We start from the raw sequence: 12329 nt of genomic DNA, 5'->3' as shown, positions 1-12329 counted from the left end.
GGCATGCTGGTTCCTACACGATGACGTAAATCTGTCAGAAAGCTTGGGGTGTGAAGGGGTGTCTGTGCCACTGCAGTGTCCCTGGAAGGAGGTCTGTAGGGCAGAGAACAGGGCTGTGGGTCAAAAAAGGATCTGCATAATTACCCTCCAGTGACCACCTTTCTGATGCTGGCCCCAGATTTGCATTGCTGATAAGAAAGCTGGAAGGGACACATTCTGTAGATATCTAACTATGGGACTCGTTGGTCAGGACCCTCCCCATCATCCAGAGTCTTCTGTTCTTTGGCCAGAATCTTTACAAGTCTCTGTCTTGCCCTTGCCCTTGGCCTACTTGTACATTGTAACAAACTGTCAGCTCAAAAACAAAAATGACTGCAGAACTAACATTTCAACTTTTCGATGGGACAAGGACCACTGTAGCAGCAGGAGGAGGTAGCAGAAACCAAGATTCTTCTCCTGCCCCCTCTGCCATCTGTCCCCATTGCCCTGACCAAGTGAATCAGTAACTCAGAGGTGCAAGTATACAAACACACCCATAGCCCAGACTCAGTATCCCACCTTCTCCTGAAAGGCACCAGACTGCTCAGTACACCCACTCCCACCCTTCCCTGAACCCATTTCCCCACCTGAGGTACACACATGTGATGTTCCTGGAAGATGCTGGAGAGCTCTAGGTGTTGAGTTACTTGGTAAAAAACATTGAAACTAAGAACAGAATTGGGACAGTATCCCATATCTTGTGAGCTAACTTGGGGCTGGCTTTTCGGGGGTTTGAGGCCTGGAGATACAGAGCTGGTATCCTTGAGGTTCCCACAGAAGTATCAGATATTACTTTCCACTGGTCAGTCTGTCTTTCATCACTTGGCCAAGACACAAAACTCATTTTCTTTGTGCTCTAACATGGTGGAGAAAAACAGTCGTCGGCTAAGTCTCATCAGGAAGTATCCAACAAGGCTGAGGAGGTATCAAAAGGAGGGAGACTCTCCCTCCATCCACCCACCATGCCCCAGTGTCCAATCTCTGTACCCTCCATTCCATTAAATTCCTGGGACTTCAGTCCTTGCAGAAATGCAACAGAGCAGGCAAGAAGAATGACCCTGACACATATCAGTGACTCGTAGGTGCACACATGTGTGTTGTGTTTGTGATGTCGCTGCATAGGAAATTCTTACCCCTGACACGGAACTTTTCTTGATGAGTGGGCCATAATTTAGGAGCAGATAAACATGGCAAGTGTTGTGTGAAGAAGATGGAGCATCTGGGCAGGGTGGTAGCACAAAGCAGATTTCATAGAAAGGGCTGTCCAGGCACCTTCTTTTCCTGAGGATGTTCATCCATAGCAAAGGAGATGTATGAGGGGAGGCCCTCAGAGCCTCTCCAGCCAGCCCTTCATGAGGTCAAGGGTACAGTGCATGCAGCCCTGCAGTCATGCAAGGGTACAGTGCATCCAGAGCAAGGCTGGCGAAGTGGGGCAAGGGCTTCTTTTGGCTGGGACTGTTGAGTCACAGAAAATATCAAGTAATTTAGGGAAAAATGTATGGAGTATGGGGAAATAATATCATAATTCAAATCCACTTTATACTCCTTAGTTACCTGAAAATGGAACTTTGTTTTGGGATCTTCATTTTCAGAACACTAACATGATTGGCAGGGGCTGATGTGGAGGGCCTACTGGCTAGGGACTCACAACACCATTTAAACTTGCTATAACTAGGTGTCTATTTTGCTCACAGGTTCCAAAGACTGGAATATAGACATTTTGGAGCCATTGTTCTGCCTCCTCAACTCACATTTCAGAAGATACAGAAGAGAATATATGTTAGGAGAGAACACCAGGAGCCTGTGAAGACAACTTCTGTGATCTGGAGCTCCTCAGTCAGAAACACTCTAACCCTTACTTCAATTGATCCCATGTCCATCCCTGCTGCCTCACAGGCAACACTGGCCAAATGTAGCATGGGTCAAATGTTTGGCCACCATCAGTGAAGTTTATTCATGGTGGATTCCTGGGACCCACAGCCGCTGGGCAATAAGAGCCATGGAACCAGTACAGTCCAATACCCCAGTGTAAATAAATTCTAGGCACATGTCAGATGACAGGCATGGCTCATTTGTGAACCACACACACACACACACACACACACACACACACACACACACACACAGTGTGTGTGCACGCATGGGCACGCCTGGAGCTCAGGAGGATACAGCACAAATATAAAAGATCTAGTATATGAATAATATGTTAAATTTACCTTAAAATACAAAATCAGGCAAACTGAGATTTTAATGTGTTAAAGAGTAAAAGATATTTGGAGGAAAAAAAACTGGCTTTTTAATTAGTTTTTTAACCCAGCGTCCAATTAGTATGGCAACAAGATGACTTTCAAAAAAGCAAAATGACTTCCTTTGCATTTTTCATGTTTCAGGCTAGCATTTTCTTTTGCTTCTTGGTTGCAAAGAGCCAGGAAGTCAGAATATGGTAAGAGGCTGTGGTACAATAACCTCTTCCACTGAGCCATGGGTTAGTCCCAGAGTTTTGCCCATGGAAGTTGCCCTTCCCATCCTCTACCACACAGAGCCCCACAAAGAATTACCAAAAAAGGATACCCTGGACCTAGGGTTGCTCCCTGAAGCCTCAGGAGCTACCACATGTCCCTCAGTCTTGGTGACCATCTGTCCCTGATTTGTTGGCAGACTACAGATCAATTGATGTGTCTGACAGCACCCACCACTTAGAAGGGAAAGTTCCTCCCCAGATGCTCATTTATGACCACGTATTGCTTCCAGCCCCATCCAACCTCTTAGAACAGTCAGCCCTCATATTCACACAGGTAATAGATGAGCAAACAGGCTTGGCTTAAGTGGTCAAGGCCTTATGTCTTTGAGATCCATGACTTCCTTCTGTCTGGGAAGAAATATTGAAATCCTTGTCAACCCGACAAAGCGGATAAACCCTGGCTCATGTGGGGTACATGGAATATACATTTGGCCTTCTGAATCATGCCTAACACTACATTTCAAACAGATGTGTCACTCAAAGCCCAGGGGTTCCAACCCCAGAACTACAGAAATGAAATAAAAATGAAAAAGTCATTTAATTTTTTTTAAATAGTGGGAAAATATATATAACACAAAATTTATCGTCTTAACCATTTTAAATGTACAGTTCAGCAGTGTCAAGCAAAGAAACATTGTTAACTTCTTTGGGTCGCAGAACTGGAATTCTCTATTCCCCATTAGGCACATAGGGTTTTTTTAAAGATGTATTTTTATTTTGTGGTTATGAGTGTTTTGCTTGCACATATATGTGTCTGTACAGCACGTGCATATCTGGTCTCCATAGAAGCCAGAAGAGAGTGTTGGAGTCTCTGGGCCTGGGGTTCAGATAGTTTTGTGAGCTGCCATGTGGGTTCTCAGAATTGAATTTAGGCCCTCTGAAACAGTAGCAAATGCTTTTAGCCACTGAACCATCTCTCCAGCCCCAATATGATGTCTTTCTGCCAAGGAATCCTACCTCTTGCCATCATCCATGTTTATCCATTTCCATCTTTACCTCTCCCCCTTTTCATTCCCTCTCTTCTCTGTAGTATTCTTCTCACATATACATGCACACACATGAGTGTATGCACCCAGATACAGACAACACAGTTCACTTTTGTCTCCTGTTTTCTCTTTCTGACCTTTTCTCAAATTGACAGAAGAAACAAATGTCCCCCAATTCACAAATCACCTCCCCCCAGGGATAGGCTGCTCCTGCTGACATGGCGATGTCCCACCTGGAACTCTCAAACAAGTAGGAGCCTCAGGTCAACTGAGGCATCTAGAAGAAATCTTTTGAACAATACCCACCAGGTTCAGATCTCCTTAAGGGATTATTATGCCTCAAAATATATTTCTTTTTCCATTGACTATGGGGAACAAAAGTAGTCCACATTCTGGTGGATCCTCAAGCTGGCTACAGGTGAAAGGTCCATCTTGGGTACCTGAGCTAGAGCCCATATTTTACCCCTTCCCTATATTATGAAACTAATAAATAAAAAAGCAAGCAGGGAGGCACACATGAGGAGAGTGTTGGTGACAGCCTTGAACTGATGCTTCTCTTTTATCACAGAGAAAGACAGACCCAGAAATGGGAGGGATGCTTCAAGACACCCTTAGATATTTTTACATTCTTGGTTCAACAGGGTGAACTCGCCAATCCAGGGAAGAGCTGCTACTGAAAAGCTGCAGATGACTTTCTGAAAAAGACAGCAACAATGAACATCAGTAGTATGTCAAAAGGAGAAGAACTACCCTGTTGTTAGGCATCAGCCTAGGAATATGCTGGAATACAGGTCACTAACTGTCCTAAAACTCCAACAATCCCAGTAGAAAATATAAATGTAAAATCACAATCTTCCAAACAACAATAAATGACAAATAAGATACATGATATGACATTAGGACATGCTCAGGGTTGGCATATTTGTCCTGGTGAATACCAACTGTTTTCTGAACATGATAGCCCTTTTTAAAATTCACAATGCAGAGACAACCAGTCAAAAAAATGGGACCCACTCTGTTCATTTTACTGGCATTTTTTTCTCAATATAATACAACAGAGGCTTTCAAAATGTCGCCTGGGAACTTGCTCAGAACGAAAACCCTGCTGAATCAGAAACTACAAATGGGACCCAGCCATCTCCAGGTGGAGCCTCCGTGTGATGCTGGTGTCTTTTCATGTTGGAGAGCCATCCACGTATAGAAAGGAAAGAAGACACCTCTAATGAACCAGGCTCTTCACCAACCTCAGCTCCACTGTAGAATGAATAGTCTAGGGCTCCCCACTAACTTGAAGTTCAAGAAGTAGAGGCTGTATCCAAAAGCCTCATAACCAAGCCAATTATGGCATGGGCTACTCCCTACCTTCACAGAAGCCTGGGCTTGAGCCCAGCTCTTACCAACCGAAAGCCCAGGAAGCTATAAGCCAAGAGCTCTCTGAGAAGCTCTCAGCTGATGCACAAATGATAATGGTAAAATGAATACTGTAGCTTCCTCATCTACAAGGTAACCCAAGTCTGAGATGAAAAGTGAGATGGTGTCTGGTCTAGACATTGTCTAATCTCTAGCACTTGGAATAGGCCTGCTGCAGATAATAGTGCCTGTAATCTATAGGTTTAAATGAGTGTGCCAACAGACTTCCTTTGTGCCTACACAGGCCTGAATGATTCACCTCACCAGCTGGCCAAGCTAGTCTCAGTCCAAGAGGACAGACTTTCAGTGAACATATGTCAATAGTTTCTCCTGCATCAAAAGTCTGGAGTTGATGGAGACTTGCAGTGGGAGTGGCCTTAATGGTATCCTGCATCTTCTACTCTGAGGGCAGCAAGGCAGACCGTATGGGACTCCAAATGAGGAGCAATCCAGACCTCCTAGAGTGTGGGCACCCTAAGGTTTTCCAACTACCTGGAAGCCTTCATAACCCTAGGTTGGACTTCACTTGGGGCTGTCATAGATGCCTCATTCATCACTCACCTTTTCCAGTTTGGAGTTTTTTTGAGGGACGCAGTTTTCAGTATTGTTTAAAGGCTTTTTGCAATTGCTGCGGGAGATCTGAACATCAATGTGGTATTCCATTCGGTCTGTGATCTGTCAATGAACAATGGTGCAATTTTAATTAAAAGTGTTTTGGTGTGATAGATATGGATCTATTTGCATTCTTCTACATGCCACAATCTAGTTATGCCAGTATCATTTGTTGAAGATGCTTCTTTTTTTCCATTGTATAGTTTTGGCTTCTTTGTCAAAAATCAGGTAATCATAGGCGTGCAGATTGTCTTCTACTTGATTCCATTGATCCACCTGTCTGTTTTTATGCCAATACCAAGCTGTTTTTATTACTATAGTTCTATAGTATAGCTTTTCCCATGGAAGATCTTACCCTCTCTGAGGAGTGGATTGGGGTGGGGTGGGGAGAAGGTGAGAGGTAAGGGAGAGGAGGGGAGGGAGGGGGAACTGTGGTTGGTATGTAAAGTGAATAAAAACCTTTTAAATAAAAAAAAAATGTTTGGTGTAACTCCCAAATGCTTCGGTGAACACACAAATCCTTCTTCCTTTATCAGGTCTACAGACCCCAATAAGGTTGAACTTGATTTTTGCTTCCTCTAAAGAAATTGACTCTGGCCTGTGTTAGAGGGAAGAAGCTGGTCACAGGACATCATCACCAGAAGAGCTACACATTGGATTTGGGAGTTAGTGATAGAGAAAGATGAGGATACTGTGGGACAGATCATCCTATTCATGCAATCCTCATCCAAAAGTCTGAAATAAGAAATACTCTAAAATCTGAAACTTTTAGAGCATCAACATGATGCCGTAAGAAAATCCTGGACCTGACCTTTGCCACAGGTTGCAGTCAAGACACAAACACATCCTCTAAATGTTTATTTTATGTCCATAGTTTAGCATGGCTCACCACCTGGGTCAGAGATACTTCTTTTTACAGTGACTGAGAGTTAATACAGAGACCTATACTGGTCAAATGAATTTTCAGTGATCAGCCCTAAACAGGACATCTACATCAGTGCTGCAAAAGCTTAGGGACCATTGTAGAAGAAAGCACAGGAAGAGTGTAAGAGCCAGAGGATAGGGAGGGATGCTGTGAGGCGTTGTCTTCTGGATGTGACACAGCCAGTATGCCCTTGAATTCACAGCAGTAGTAGCTATCCACACAAAACCAACTCAAGACTAAGCCCATCAACATTCCACCGTGAAGAGGAGGAGCTCATGAGGCTCCACCCCTCCCTGGAGAGCTAGGAGCAGTTAATGGCTGCTGGAAGAGGGAAATCATATTCCTCAGTGGTGTAGCCTCTGTTAAGTTGCCCTTGCTTCAGGAAATAATTCCACACTCATATTTGTGCAGTGGGACACAAAAACCAAAAAGAAATGAAAATAAGAGGGGTATTGGGATGGAAGGGGCTAAAAATGATAATGGAGGGATATGATCAAAGTATATTATATATACATATGAGGTTGTAAAACAGTAAACAAGTAATTACCTTCAGGCTATGTGCATAAGATATACATGGAACATGAAGGAATTTTTTCTTTAGATTTGAAACTTATTTCTAAGTTATCTCCTTATGTATATTCAAATACTACAGAATCCAAAATGACTTGAAATTCATCCTATCTCCAACATTTTGGGTAGGAGCTTCTCAGTCTGTAATGTTTTTTGCAGACTTTCATCATGCTGGCTCTGCTAGGCTGTAATTTTAAAATCTCTACCGAGGAGGAGGGAGACCTCAGTGAATCATCAATTCTCCAGAGTAAGTCTGTCACTCTCTTTTTGTTTTCAAGTACACAAAAGGTAGAGAAAGATTGAGTAAGTATCTAGCAGTTGATCCAGGGTTCTAGTGGAAGACTCTCAGCACTAGGACTCACATCATTTGCCATCTCTGCTAAGCCAGAAAAAAATGAGGCCTTTCTGCTTGTGGTTACAAAGAAATGAGAACATAAGCCAGGAAGCTAGACCAAGCTGTCATGTGGACATCCTGACTGCCAACAACCTCTTTCTATAAATAAGTTGATCAGGATGCTATTTTTAAATTTCCAATTTGCGAGCTAGGGACATAACACAATAATAACAAAAGGTGTGGATAGATCATCATGAAGATGCTTGGTTCAACCACAATAACAACAACAATAACAAGAAGCAATAAAGAAAAAGACAACCTTGCAACTCAAATCTGATCACAGGAATCCTAAGTGCTTCCTAACCTAAATATTTGTGTAGTCCTACAACAAATTGAAAATCTTGGGCCTCCCCGAAGGCCAAACATGGCATGGTGCCATGCTGGCAGCCTTACAGAAGGAATCTAGGATGCCTGGCTGCACTTTCCCACCCTCGCATCCCTGGTCCTTCCGGCAGTTCTCTTGCGAAAGATGCTATCAGTATTGTTCCCAAACAGTGCCAGCTCCTGTGATTCTTGCCTGAGACTTCCTGCTTCCAGCAGGAACCAAGGACTCCTAGACAAGCTCAGAGCCATGGACAAAAGGGGGCTGATAAATAAATAGCCTAACTACCCACAGGGTGAACCAGCTTGAGTGTATTCTGTCTTTCCAAGGTCAGGAAGAACAACTCTATCAGTCTCATTAACTCACCTTTGGGTCAGTCACCATCCACTGCCATGTTTCCTTTCCCTTCTACCTTGCCAGTGCCTCCCAGGATGGCCTCAAAAATACACTACCTGTCCTTGAATCCTGTCATGATGCTCTGCTTCTAGGGAAACTCACCTCCCAACAGCCTTCCCCACACCATTAACTCTTGCTCTGACTTCAATCCCTACCTTCAAGGTCACTCCCAAGACAAGGACAGTTCTTGATAACTTTATATACTAGCATCATCTGGAAGAGTTGAACACCTCCTGAGACCTGGACACTGCTTAAAGACTCATTTCATTAGTAGATTTTGTCTGTTTGGTAGGGCATTTACACACACTCTACATGTGGAAAACTTCCCCTGACATTCTGCTCCCCAGTGCTGTGCCACACCAAAAATAGACAGAATCCTCATTCCTGGCTGAGGTTTTTTTTTTTTTAAGTTGGACTTCTGGCTCCCTATAGTCTGAAGAATGTTGTCCATCTCACCATCCCACCTATAGGAGCTAAGACAAAAAGATCTTATGAGAAATTTACTACTAATAACTGTATGTGCTACCTGAGCACCAAAGAAAGTGAAGGAGAGGCTGTAAAAGAGGGACTGTGGAGTACGAGCCATCAATAAAGGATGCTACATCAGCATCACGTCCTAGAAATACAATGTTAATAACATGTTTTCCTGAGACTTGGGGAGCTGTTGAAAAATCACACCACCAACCAACTGAGGCTTCAATTTTCAATTCCTAAATTGCGACATTGGAGGGGTGAGGCTTACTATACTAAAGAGAGCAATAAGCACTGTGTTGCAAATTCCAGGAAGCACTGTGTCCATGGATTTCATGGTGACAGTGTTTCTTAGAGCTGGGCAGTGCATGGCTCTGTGAAAAGGGACACACCTTTGTGATAAAATCAGAATGTCGTCACTCCTACTAAGTGCACATTAGGTTAAAACATTAATACACATAGCTTAGCAGCTCAAAGCACATAGCACTCTTGTAGAGGACCTGATTTCAGCTCCCAGAACCCATATGAGTGGCTCATAACTGCCTTAACTCCAGATCCAAGGGGTCCAATGTCTTCTTCCGTCCACCATTGGCAGTTGTACACTCCTGAAACATAGGCATGCTTACACATAATTAAAAATAAATTTAAGAATTAAAATGAAATGAAATAGTACAGGACACTCCAGTAATTTATCCAATAGACAGTTACATGTCCCTCTGTGTAAGCCATATTCTCTGTTTGATGGAGCACTTGTCTGTGGTAGCAGTATTGCAAAATATTCCTGGTGCTTCATTTTTCTCCTAATCTCAACAACCACAAGAGCATTCCGTTTGCAGTTGAGAGTTAATAAGTTAACATCAGTAGATTAGAACCTGAGTCCAGCATGTGTGGTGTGGTGATATTTTATTTGTGCTGAAATGTGGTGATATTTTATTTATGCTTTAATAAATAAAGCTTGCCTGGAGAGCAGAGGAATGGGAACAGCCATTATAAGTAAACACAGAAGTCATACAACATTAGCACACACTTTAATCCTATCACTTGGCAAGCAAGATTTTTGTGTGTTCAAGGCCACACTGGAAACAGAGCCAGGTGTGGTGGCACCGGCCTTAAATTCTAAAACTAGTTAACCCTAAAGGTCTGGAGGTCTGTACAGACAGACAGGAAGTGACAGAGCTGTGTAGGAAGAGGAAGTGATGTAGCTGAACAGAGAGAACAAATCAGATGGCAGAACAGCAAGGCATATAGGCGTGAGCACTCAGGAAGTCGCAGCATTTTGGAAGCTGCCGAGTTGGTGAGATAAGGTTGGCTGTGGCTTTCCCTATCTCCCTGGTCTCTCCCAGGCTTTCACCCCTATATCTGGCTCCATGTTTTTTATTTAATAAGACCATTTTTGAAATTCATCTACAGGGTGGGAAGTGCCATGTGAGTATATTGCTTCTGTCACTGTAAGTATGTGCATAGCAAGTCACACATTTAGGATTGTGCTGCTACCTTTTATTCTCATTGGTCTACTCTCTCAACCTGGCCTCCACCTGTGCCACCATATGTCAGTGTCCTACCTGATTAGAACTTGCTTACCTGAAGCTTGGCATGCAATGTCTTGTCCACGAGGAAGACGTACTTGTCCCCACTTCCTTTGTTGTATTCTCTCATAGCAAACCATACACACTGCTTCACATTGGCATTCGAGGTACTGATGGAATCAAAGGACCTCAACACCTTCACTTCATTCTTGGACTCATCCACACCAACAGCCAGAGCCACTGGAATGATGAGGATGAGCATGAAGAGCCACAAGTATTTTGTCATGGTCCCTCGGTGAAAAGGCTCAGGAGGTGAGTCCTCTTGGAGCTTGAGCTGCCCTGGAGCAGCTGCAGAGGCCGCTGTAGGTCTGTCAAACTAAATAACACAGACAGAAATGCTCTCTGAAGATTGTTGACTGGTGGGGCCATGAGGATTGCTCAGAGGGTTAAGGCACTTGCTGCTGAATCTGAAGACCTGAGTTCAATCCTGGGACCCACACAGTGGAAGAAAAGAAGCAACTCCTGAAAGTTTTCCTCTAACATCCACATGCATGTTGTGACATGTGTGATGCACACGTTCACACACACATTCACACACACACACACACACACACACACACACACACACACACTAAATGTTTTTTAAAATATTGATTATGGGTCTGGGGAGATGCCTCAATGGGTGAAAGCACTTGTAGTGGAAGCTTGGGGATGGAGGTTCAGATCCCCAGTATCCACATAAATGCAGGGTGGGTGTCATGGCCTGTTTATGAGTCTGGCATACTGCAGACAGACAGAAAATCAAGATAGCTAGCTAAACTAGCCAAATTCTTGAGCTCTGATTTCAAGTGAGAAATCCTGCCTCAATATATAAGGTGGAGAGTGAATGAAAAAATATCTGATGTCAACCTCTTACCTACACACATATAAACACACAGGTGCACAAGTAACACACACACACACACACACACACATACGTCATGAGTATACACATGTGTGAACAGGACCCCCTTATACGCATGCAAAACATCTTCATCATATTTACTTGGGGTAAGCAGAGCCTTGCAATGGGAAGATGTGTTCCTTAAGAAACACTGAGCATATTCAAGGAGGCTGAAACAAAAAATGTTTAAAAGCAAAATGAGGAGGATTATATCAGACTTTGGAAATGAAGTTGTAGTTGCAAGAATCAGTAATGAAGATGGCATCAGTCCAAGGTTAAATACACAATAGTGGGGAGCTGTCCTTCCACATGTATCTTCTGTGGGAGGTTGAAAGGCTTTTGTACAAGATTATGGTCCTGGCAGAATCTCTGAGAACTGTTTCTGTTATCAGCATACAGTACAAGGTCAGCCTCCCCATCAGAGCCTCTGGCTTTATGTTTCATTTGTGGATCTACTTAAGGTTCAACAAAATGACTCCATTTTGCTTCTGATATATTTTGCAGTTTAAGGATGGTACAAGAACCCACCTTCTCAGTATCAGTATAGCTGGATTCTAGACATGGCTCTTTGGACACCCTTGAGAGCCACCTCTCTTTGTCTAAGAAAATCTACCAATGGCACCCCCCAGTTAAAGGGGCTCTGCCACTGGCCTTTGCCTCCATCCTGGGTACAATCCATTCATCTAGAGAAACATCCCCTCCAGGGAGACCCTGACATGTTTTCACACGCCCCATGCCTGCCACCACCTGCTGTATCCTGTAAGCTAGAACTATGAAAGCTGGCATGCCCCAATGTTCTCTGGCCCTACCCTTCTATGACTGTCCAACCCGCTTGTCCTGCTGGACTCCTTCTTTACTCTGGCCACTCCAGCTTGTGGTTCTTCTGGGTCTCTTGCACTCTCAGCTCACGCTTATATCCTGGCCAGGCAGCTCTGTAAGTCCTGACCTTGAGGCCCAGGTCCTACATGGAGGCCATGCTTTATGATGCAATATAACATCTGTGACTATGCCTCATGGCAGCACCCTTCTTCTGTTCAGCCTCTAGCCTTTGGCTGCAAAGCAACTCAGAGGGCTGGAGGAAGCAGGAAAGTACCTTCCACTTGGGGAACTCATGTGACAACTTGTGCCTACCTCAGCCTGTCAGACACCTGGCCCCTCAGCTCCATTGTGCTTGGGCCAACAGCTTCTCCCTCCACTGTTCTACCAAACCTGAG

General features: G+C 43.9%; 1 protein-coding gene across 1 annotated transcript; it reads right to left on the bottom strand.

The window, feature by feature from the left end:
* Window positions 1–4063: 4063 nt before the first annotated feature.
* Window positions 4064–12063, bottom strand: Cst8 (cystatin 8). Its single transcript, XM_037205274.1, has 4 exons — window positions 11925–12063; window positions 10228–10548; window positions 5518–5631; window positions 4064–4241 (listed from the first exon to the last, which is right to left on the bottom strand). The coding sequence occupies exons 2-4, from the start codon at window positions 10456–10458 to the stop codon at window positions 4158–4160; spliced, it is 429 nt and encodes a 142-aa protein (XP_037061169.1). The 5' UTR covers window positions 10459–10548; window positions 11925–12063; the 3' UTR covers window positions 4064–4157.
* Window positions 12064–12329: the final 266 nt, after the last annotated feature.

This window comes from Peromyscus leucopus, chromosome 4 (genome assembly GCF_004664715.2).
Source record: "Peromyscus leucopus breed LL Stock chromosome 4, UCI_PerLeu_2.1, whole genome shotgun sequence".
Lineage (NCBI taxonomy): Eukaryota > Metazoa > Chordata > Mammalia > Rodentia > Cricetidae > Peromyscus > Peromyscus leucopus.
This window is presented reverse-complemented; position numbering and strand designations above follow the sequence as displayed.